We start from the raw sequence: 10,227 nt of genomic DNA, 5'->3' as shown, positions 1-10,227 counted from the left end.
ACCCCTTGCGACGCTGGAATCCGGGCGCCGGGGCGCCGTTTGCGACGGGACGAGAAGGCCGCCGGGCCGGAAGCGGAAGTGGGGGCGGCGAGTCGAGCTCGGCCTGTCTGGGCGGCAGGCGGGCGTGAGAGGCGGCTTCGGCCTTGGCGGGGCCCGATGGCCTCCGCTAGCATTGATATCGAGGACGCGACTCAGCACCTGCGCGACATCCTCAAGCTGGATCGGCCGGGCGGTGAGACGTGGCGGGGGTCTTGGGCGGTGGCCCCGCGGAACTTCGGGCGGGGTCTGATGTTTGGCGGGGCCGCTTCGGTTCGGGGGCGGAGGGCAGCGCGAGCGCCCGGGCCGGACTTCCTTCCTCCCGGCTCTGCCGCCTGGGCGACCCTGAGGCGGTGACGCTGTCCGGAGAGGCGAGGGGAGGGAAGAGAAGCAGCGTCTCCCCAACCCGGCGCCCTGCAGGGGAGTCGGGCCGCCGCTTCCCTCCTCGCCACTGGCCCATCTGAAGGGCCCCGGGTGGCGGGCAAGCTGAGGCAAAGGCTGGCGCTGGAGGTTGTAATATCCTGTGCCTTTGCTTGGGAGCAAATCCTCTTGAAGGAGGTGGGACTGACTTCAGTCCTATCCGAAGTGGCTAACGGTGTAATAGGCTGCTATCCTGTGCAAACTGAACACAGCGGGGTAAATCCTAATGCATCTAAGACTTTGTTTGTTTGTTTTTTTAAGGGGGGAGAGATCTCATTGAATAAAAAGTATCCATATATTACTTACTTTTGTGTTATCTTGGATATTAGTTGCTGTACAGAATACAGTGCACAGTGTTCAGGTTTCTTTGATAGATGTTCGCTGTATGTAATCTGTTTTTTCTGTTTTACTGTTTTCCGTAACATCGGTTTTTTTGCGTTTCTCTAATCCTCTAGATCAACGTTTCTCAACCTTGGCTCTTTTAAGATGTGTGGACTTCAACTCCCAGAATTCCCCAGCCAGCATGCTGGGGAATTCTGGGAGTCAAAGTCCATACATCTTAACATGGCTAAGGTTGAGAAACACTGTTCTAGATAAAGCAGATCATCAGCTTGGCTTTGGCTGTTCTGGGTTCTTGAGGCTTTCTCCTTGTTTCCCCCTTGTAGTGGGGTGGAGACTGATACCTCTGATGCTGATGCTCATAAAGCTGTTTAGAGGCCAAGTATTGTAAACAATGTCTGGTTAACCAAGCTGTTCAAGTTGGCTCTGCAATCAGGCAATCAGCTATTGAACATATCTGCTTATGTTTCTCAGCAGTAAATGCCTGACTTAGCAGCATTGCAGTTTCTTTCATTTCCTTGATTGATAGTCTATCTATTTATTTACAGTCCAAGACCAAGTCACAAAATTTTAAATATAGCACACCATTAATACTTACATAATAATACATGCATATATAAGAGGAAGAAACCCTATAAAATTAGCAATTCATTGGCGGTACCAAATAGTTTCTTTAAGTTAAGGCTATAGATAAAAATGTTGCTACTGCCTTCGAAACACCCGGGTATTGGGTATGAGAGTACAGTGGGCACTTGCAAAGGATGTGTGAAACAGACTCAATCTCTGTGTTTGAGTAAATACATACTCAATCTTCATATGAAAGTTTGGCATATCGACCAGCTATCACCCTAGTAGGAAGAGGATCTGTACAGGCTAGGGAGAAGACCCTTCTATGTGGGGCATACAGAATCTTATAGAAGCAATTGGGGAGTGCCCAAGGGGGTAGAGCAATTTGTCTGTAAGGGAGTTGGGAAAGTTTGGCTCTGTCTACCTGAATGTCTAAATCCCATACTCTCTGCTTAAGTTCTACCAAGGTTTTTTCTAGGCCCAAAGCAAGTAGGGCTGGTACAGACAGTCCACATTGTCTCAGATCTTGGTCTATTTGTTTTTTTCAGAGCAGACTGATGTATATCATATGGAATGTGATGTACCAGTGAGGTTTCCTGGCATTGTTGTGCCCAGAATCTTAGCCAACATAATCTTGCCCGGGCCTCGAATGAGATGCAGCCTAGCTCTAATCTGGTGATGGCATTAGAAGTTGAGTAAGGAATATGTGCTATTGATTTTAAGAATTTTGTTTGTATTTATTCAAGAACTGAAAAAGTTTTGTAAATACACATCTGAGATCCATACGGCATCACTTTCGCATTGAATAATTTAATTGCTGCAGGGACAAAGATGTTCTCCCGCCAGCTAGCAAATTTGTTGATCGCTAGAGATACTTTTTGAGTTTTCGTAGCTAACTCTCATATTTGATGACCCCAGCATGTAAAAGGTTGAAAGTAAATACCTAGGTATTTAAATGATTTCACCTGCTCGATGGGTCTGCTCGATGGATTATCAGAGTGTCTTCTGGAAAAGACCAAAACTTTTGTTTTTTGGTAGTTTATTTCAAGGCATTCTTTAGCACAGTACCTTGAAAGCTCCTGAAGACCTCTACATAGCCCAACATTTGAAACTGCGTGCAGAAGAATTTATATTGGATGATGAGAGAGGGATGGAGAATGGAGTTCTAAATTGGCAAAAGCTACCACCATATCATTTATGTAAAGGTTAAACAATAGGGGGACTAATATGCATCCTTGCTTAACCCCTTTATGAGTGGGGATAGGCTCTGTTACATCTCCAAAATGAGTATCTTTAACCTGCATAGTGGTATTGCAGTGTAACTGAATAATCAAGCAGATGATGATCAGTTGATGAATTAGCTCAGTGTTTCTCAACCTTGGCAGCTTTAACTCCCAGAATTCCCCAACCAGCTTAAAGCTGCCAAGGTTGAGAAACACGGAACTAGCTAGTTTCCTCCAAAGTTTTTCTCAGGGAATGTAGTCAAAAGCCACCTTTAAGTCATTAAAGGCAGCAAAAAGAGCACTACTTGAAAGTGTATAGTATTTTTCTGCCAAATGATATAATATTAGGCATTGATTTATTGTTGAATGTCCATCCCTAAAACCTGCTTGTTCTGGCACTATAATGTTCTCAGAATACATCCAGTCCTGTAATTTGTGGCAGAGAAATCTAGCATAGAGTTTACTAATTACAGAAAGAAGACTAATTGGCGATAGTTGGCAATATGTTATCTATCTCCTTTCTTGGAAACAGGAAGAGTAATCGAATTGAGCCAGTTTTTAGGGATTATCATGGAGGAATTTATAAATTATAAATTTATAATTTATAGAATTATAGTGAAGAGTGGAGCTAACGCTGAAGCCTACCATGATGGATTTATCTTTAAGAATTCTGGAGGAATTAAATCCACACCAGGAGCTTTATTATTATTATTATTAGTAGTAGTAGTAGTAGTGCAATTAGTTATTGTATTTCTGCATGAGTTACTAGTAGTCATTGATATTCATATGTCTCCTGGTGTCAAAAATCCACTCATAGGACTACCAGTAAAAATTAACTCTTTTTTTTGCATTTTACGGATTTACTTTATTTGTATGTCTGCCATTCCCAAAGCCTTTTACTTCACTATTAGTAAGAAGTCAGCACTTTTTAACTCTATCTAGTTTCTTCAAATAAACATACTTTTGTTAAGAGAAGACTAAATTTCTTCTTCTGGAGGTTGCAGATATGCTATCTTAATTTCTAGTAGCTGGTTTAAGTTTTTCACTTCGCCTTCCACTGAAGCAAAGGAGGGCATCTCTTCACATGCACACTAGGTTCATGCTCATCAAGATTAAGCAGGAATTATTAGGGAAATCTTTGATGAATAGTACTATGAATGCTTTTGGGGAAATTTCAGTAGCAATGAAGAAAACAGTGATTCAGTATAAAGCCAGTTTATATTAGTATAATGGTTTCAGTCATTCTTGAATGCATATTTTTCTGTGACTATTATAAAAAAGATGTGAGCCTTTCTATGGAATTAAAATAGTGATGTCCCACTGGTAAGCAATCTGTGTGTGGAAATTAATGGAGGGGATACCAGACTACGGATTACAATCTGTTGGTGACTTGTGAACCTGTATGTTATGCCTCTCTTTTAAACCAAACATTTGGCTGGCAGGATAGGTTGATTAAAATCAAGGCAGCACAATTTTAGGTGAGAAAAAAGAGATAATTTTAAATCTGCCTTTTAAGGCATGTGTTAAGTAATAGTCAACATATACTGATCTTAAAAAAAATGGAAAGTTCATCATTGTAACATGACTAATTTACAGCTAGGTGATGATTTATACTCCTGATATTTTTAAAATCTATCCATCCATCTATCCAGCCTTACCTTACTCTTTGCACTGGTCATTTTTTTATCTCTTTTCTGCCAGGGTTTCTTCTTGTTTCAGTCTGCCCTATCCCATTCTCATCATTGCAAAATAACATGCAAAGTTAAATATATATCACCAGTGAGTTATTATAAGGCCTGATCATTAATAGGTAGTCTAAAAAGGTTTAATGGGTGGTCTAAAGGGGGAGATGAAACGCATGCATACAGATGGAAAAGGAGACCCAGGCTGATCGGATTACAATAAGTGCCCCTATCAGGGACAGGGAGAGGGCTTACTCACCCCTTCCCCCACTCCTTGTGGGCAATTAAAATACAGGCAGAATGTCTAAAGAAGACCCATTTTTCTTGCACTCAGATTAAAGGGTTAACCTTCCATCGGCCTTCTTGTTCTTGTTTGGTGCTAAAACTAACTCCATCTAGCTGTTTCTCCAACCTGTTTAGCTGTTCACACAACATGCTTCATATGTGGACCACCCAAATTTAAGGGTTTATGCAGAGACACTGATTCAGTGTAGAGATTACATACATAATTAACACTTATTTGATTTGAATTATTGGTTTTAATAATAATCCAATCATTAGACATTTGCACTTTTAAAATAGCCATTTTAAAAAGTGGTGTCTTCTTTTGAAAGAAAACATTGCTAAAGCATTGCTGTTTATCCATCCTAATAGCCAAGATCCCATCATTAAACATTTCTTTCCAATTGTACTCAGAATGTGGTAATTTCCATGCTTAACAGCATGGAAAATGAGTTGTGTTGTTCCATAACACAGTGTGGTTAATAACAATAATTTTATTTATTTTGACCACTGGTTGGTAGTGTAAAACTATAAATATAGACCACAAATACATCATTTGAATAATTGCAGTGAGTGCACTAGCTCATCTCTGTGTTTATCCTCTTTTGTCAAACCTTGCTTGCTGTTTGACATTTAGAGTGGTAAGAAATAATGAGTGCAGCTGTCTTTATAAAAACTGCAGTGTAATAACAATCCGTGGGCCGTTGCTTTGATACTTCCTGTGTTACGTGAGAATTCCTGTGGTTTTATATTCTAGGCTTTAAATATAAGTGAAGTGAATATACAGATACCGTGATATACTTCATTTGAGAGTCTTGCAGGGGTATTTGAAGCCCTTGAAAAGTTGAGGAAAGCATGAAATGGAACTGGTTCATGGTCTTTCAAAAGTCCATGGCCAATTTGATTGACGATGCATTAACTTCACTTGATCGGATCTAGTTTTTTTCCTCCTGTTCTTCTTTCATTGTCCAGTAGGATAGGTTGAGTCACCATTCCAGATTGTATCCACTGCCAGATGTGATAGGTCCACAGTAGTTGATGATCATGCTTCAGCATAACTAGTCTCACCCTTCCACTTGGCCAATAAAATGGCAGTTTAAGGTAGGGGTAACGTTTGTTTTGAGCAGACCAGTGAAGGAGCTACTTATTCTGGTCTACTTGCTACCAATGAGTCAAGTTCTTTTTTGGACTCCTACTTTCCTACCCTGTTCCAATCCAGTCTTTTTTCACTGTGCTATTTTATTGAAAGCCACCTTCGACTTTTTGTGAACTTGACATTCTTGATGATTTTGCAAAGTAACTTTTTGTGTTGCTTTCTTTAGTTTCATTGGTTTCCTTTACCAATCCAGTTGCCCCCACAAAGCTTACTGGATTATACCATCATTTTGGAACATCAAGCACTGTGTTTAGTTGAATGGGAGTAGACTCTGTCCCATTCCATTATTCAAAGAGGTTTTCCTTAAAAGTCTTGCAGCTTGGGCATCTGAGATATGGATTCCATTTCCACAGTTCCCAGAGTTTGGGTAGCATTGTGGGACTGATCCAAGCTGTCAGTGGGTATTGTTTTCCAATCTTCTAATATCTACCCAGCAAGTAGACAAGCCCAACACCATTGTTAACAGCTGGGTTTTCCAGAATCAGAACTGTAATCCTTGCCTGTATGCCTGTCTTGCTATGATTAAGCTATACCCAAGTTTGGCTGTTTCTCCAGTCCATGGTTCTCTGTAATTCTTTTATCCTCCCCAGTTACGCTTCAACTGCATACATTTAGACACAAAATTTGACAGACTTTTTGCATAGCAGCAGCACCTCAGTCAGGAAACTCCCCATAAGTTAGGCTAGTCTCATTTTACTGTTCTTTAGCTAGCTATGAAAATAGTGAAATAGTGTTAATTCACATCTGCCAATATTGGACCCAACATCTGTATAGGTCACACTCCTGTTTATTCACATCTTAATGATATTTAATCTTGAATGGGGAGGATATACCTCCTCATTTTCATATAAATACACTGGAAAAGAAACCAGACTCGGTTGTTATTTCAGTTTCACTGTATAGTATTAAAACCCTGGTAATTAAGCCCTATTTAGCAAAGTATCGTAGGATTCCATCATGTCACAATGGTGTGTGAAATCATTTTTTTAAAAAAGTTTGCAAAGGTTTTAGAGTCTGCACCTACCAGTTTTTTTAAAAGTTCAGTTAATTTTAGAATTGAACTATTTTGTTTAAGAGTTTGGTCTTATTTGCTAGCAGTTGCTCAGTTCAGGTGCCTAATCCTCCACCTCTCATTTTCCAGATTTGTTAGGTCAAAGTGTGATTTGTTTGCCCACTTGCATTTATTCCACCTAGAATGAGAGATATGCAGAATAACTTCAATTTTTCTCCCCTTGACCAGGTCTTAGCATTAATACTTGAATGGGATGGAGTTTTTAATCTGGCTTTGACGTTGGAATTTATATCATGTGCTATTTCTCTTGCTTAAATTGGCTTCCAGTCGGAAAATTTTATCTTATAAAACTTTTCTCATATTCTTCAGCAAACTTTCCCAACATGGGTACCATCAGATTTCTGGACTTAGCTAAATACTCAGATGTGGCTAGTTGAATATTTGAAGTTGATACATCTGGAGAATGTGTAGGCTGGGGAAAGCTGTTTTAGAAAGAATCAGTAATTTGGCCATGAACAAAATGTTTGATGTACTACAATATTCTAGATTAAAGCTGAATTATAATACTCTCCAGTAAGCAAGTATGGGCAGATTGTAGACTGGGGTATACTTTTAAATCTGTGGGTGATTTCTAACAGATAAGCAAGGGTTTCCAGCTCCCAAAAAATTAGTAAAAATGGAAAGATACTTCCTCCTCCCCACCCCCGCCCAAAATTAGGCTGCTGGAATTAAGAAAAGTGCCATAGGTAGATCTATAGTCTGCTCTGCTCTAGAAAGATACCACCATTTCTGTTAAAAGTCAGCAGTACAGAGTGGTTCACTAAAAGAAGACTGACTAACTTAATATATATACAACTCTGTTACAAGACTAAGTAAATATGAATATTGGTTTCTCTCTCTGTTTCCCCGTTCTTCCTATCTTTCAGGGTCAGTGAATGAAAACCAGAGAACATCCAGTTCATACAATGGTGACCTGAACGGTCTTCTCGTACCGGATCCCACAGCAGCTGGGGATGGCTCATCCTCCACTAAGCCTGTTCCACAAACTGTTCCTCTAGGAGCACTGCAAGAGAAGCAAGTCATGTAGGTACCTTGGTTGGTGGGGCAAAGGTGAGAGGCCAAAATATGTGTGATTTGTGGCCTCTGGAATAAGCTTGGCCAGAAGCATGTTGGCAAATGTTTTCTCCTACAAAGATTTGATTTCCATCTATTCTGGAATCCCTTATGTTAAGGCTTTGTAAAGTTGTGTGTAGCTTCTGGTATGGGTTGAACTAGGCTTAAGCTAGTACACTGCCCCAAAGATTGATATTTTGTGCCACATTTTCCAACCTGCTTTTCTCCAAATGAACTTCAATTGCCATGTTGGCTGGAGAGTAGAAGTATGAAAGTAGACGTCCAACATATCTGGAGAGGCACCAGGTTGGGGAAGGCTGATTTAGAAGAAGACAGGACAAGTCTGTGTTGCAGAGAGTAATCACTGTCAGTTGAGGCACGCTGTTCCTGGTTCATATTGTTCTTTGTCTGGGTTATTTTCATGGATGGCCAACGTTGTTATTCAAAACTCATCTGGATCTGGAAATACATCTTTGGAAATTCTGCAACACAGTAACAATGTCATCTGCTTGATTTTATGTCTATTGTGGGCACAGTTCTGAGTCTTTGAACAACTCACAGAAAAAGTTATTCCCTTTTTGTTATATATATATATATATATTTATTTATTTATATTATTTATATTATTTTATTATATTCCTTAATATCCTTGGGGATTTACTTCTCTTCTTCGTCTCTCTACTGCCTGCCTCTGGCCATCTTTTAGCTGCCTCACTGGAGATGATAATTCCACCTGTATGGTGATTGTTGCTAAAGATGTTGAAATAGTGGCCAGCAGTGACTCCAGCATCACCAGTAAAGCAAGAGGAAGCAATAAGGTAAAAACAGAAAGATCCTTCTTATTAGGGCATACCTCCCATCCTTCAAACCTGCTGGTGACAAGCTCTTGCCTATCCTGATAGTATAATAGAAAAATATATGAAAAAAATTGAGCGTTGGCAGATTTTATATTGGGTACATGTTCAGACATCAAGCTTGAGAATATATACTTGACATATAGGCTGGCTGTGATCCAAAGAGACCTAGATTGATTGGAAGACACTTTAGTTAATACATGGGAGATTTGCAGTTCTTTCCACCACCCCTTCCATTTTCAGTCCACACATCTCAGGCCTTGGTTGAGAGCCCTCTTCCCTCAGGGATATCTGTGAAAGAATGAGTAGGAAACCCGTATGCATTAGATGGTATTTGGATGAAAACCCAAAAGAATGTTAAAATCTTTTACAGTACTAAATTAACGATGGCACTCTAAATCTGCCTTTGTGTATTTTTCTGGCAATCAACCAATTTGTTTTAACAAAGTCCCTTAAAATTGCTCAGTTACATTACACATCTTGTCAATCTGTTTGTGTGCAGTTGTAATTTCAAGTATTGTCAGCTAGTTATTTATGTCTTGTTAAGGAACAAAAGTTTTGTTGATTGTTGTCTGTATGTAGTAGACAATATTCTTTCCTTCTTCATATCATCCCTGATTCCCCTTTGTTCCTGAGACACCTTTTAAAATATTCAGGAGTTCAGAAATAATGATTTGACAAGGTAAACCTGACCAAGTTTGCTTCTTTTTCACATTGCTCTGAGCTTTCCTCATACTACAGATTAGACAGTGGCCATCTCCTCCTCACCTTTGCAGCTTACTGTCTCAGATGGTCTTCTTTAATAGGTGCGATATTCCTTTTTGTTAAGTGTTGAATTGATTCCTGTAGTACAACTGTTATTTGCCTCCTTTTTCTCTGCCAGGTCAAAATCCAGCCAGTGGCCAGGTATGACTGGGAGCAGAAATATTACTATGGCAACCTAATTGCTGTCTCAAATGCCTATCTGGCCTATGCTATTAGAGGTGAGACATCTCCCCATCCATTCTGATGTTTCAGGTTGGGCTTCTTTTACAACTTAGTTTTGTCCAGTGGCCTGTGCTGGACCTTGTTCTGTCTCTACAATAGAAAGCACTCCTCCGGCCATCTTGACTAGGCATGTTTTTCCCTTTTTTCCCAGGTGCCAGCAGTGGCTCTGCCATGGTGCGGGTCCTGAGTGTCAGCACAGCTGAGCGGACTCTTCTGAAAGGTTTCACTGGTGGTGTGGCAGACCTGGCTTTTGCACACCTCAACTCCAACCAGTTGGCCTGCCTGGATGAAGCTGGCAACCTGTTTGTCTGGTGTCTGACTATGGAGAATGGAAAAATCCAGTATCCTACCTCAAGGCTAAGCATGATGGCAGAGGGTGATAATATCGGTAGATATACAGGTTGGTCTGTGGTGCAGTTTACAAAGCTTGACATCTGGCTGTAAAGAGCTGACACCATCTTGCTTTTTAAAACCTACAGTAATGCATCATTATGTTACTTAATTCTGCAAGTCAGATCTGGGCTTTATACTTTCTTTTCTTGTATCAATCATTTAG

General features: G+C 40.4%; 1 protein-coding gene across 2 annotated transcripts in view; it reads left to right on the top strand.

The window, feature by feature from the left end:
• The first annotated feature begins 4 nt into the window (after positions 1-4).
• Positions 5-10,227, top strand: part of EDC4 (enhancer of mRNA decapping 4) — a 33,250-nt gene continuing 23,027 nt past the window's right edge. The window contains exons 1-5 of one of the 2 annotated variants that reach the window (XM_025169372.2): positions 5-232; positions 7,644-7,800; positions 8,537-8,648; positions 9,568-9,667; positions 9,823-10,012. In XM_025169372.2, the coding sequence (XP_025025140.1) occupies positions 157-232; positions 7,644-7,800; positions 8,537-8,648; positions 9,568-9,667; positions 9,823-10,012 (635 nt within the window). In that variant the 5' untranslated portion in view covers positions 5-156. The remainder of the gene's footprint in view (positions 233-7,643; positions 7,801-8,536; positions 8,649-9,567; positions 9,668-9,822; positions 10,013-10,227) is intronic. The other variant, XM_007421074.4, reaches the window with a different exon arrangement.

The sequence above is a fragment of the Python bivittatus genome, unplaced genomic scaffold, assembly GCF_059951505.1.
Source record: "Python bivittatus isolate LINGU-HERP-01145 unplaced genomic scaffold, Pbiv_v1 ctg000190_np1212, whole genome shotgun sequence".
NCBI lineage: Eukaryota > Metazoa > Chordata > Lepidosauria > Squamata > Pythonidae > Python > Python bivittatus.
This window is presented reverse-complemented; position numbering and strand designations above follow the sequence as displayed.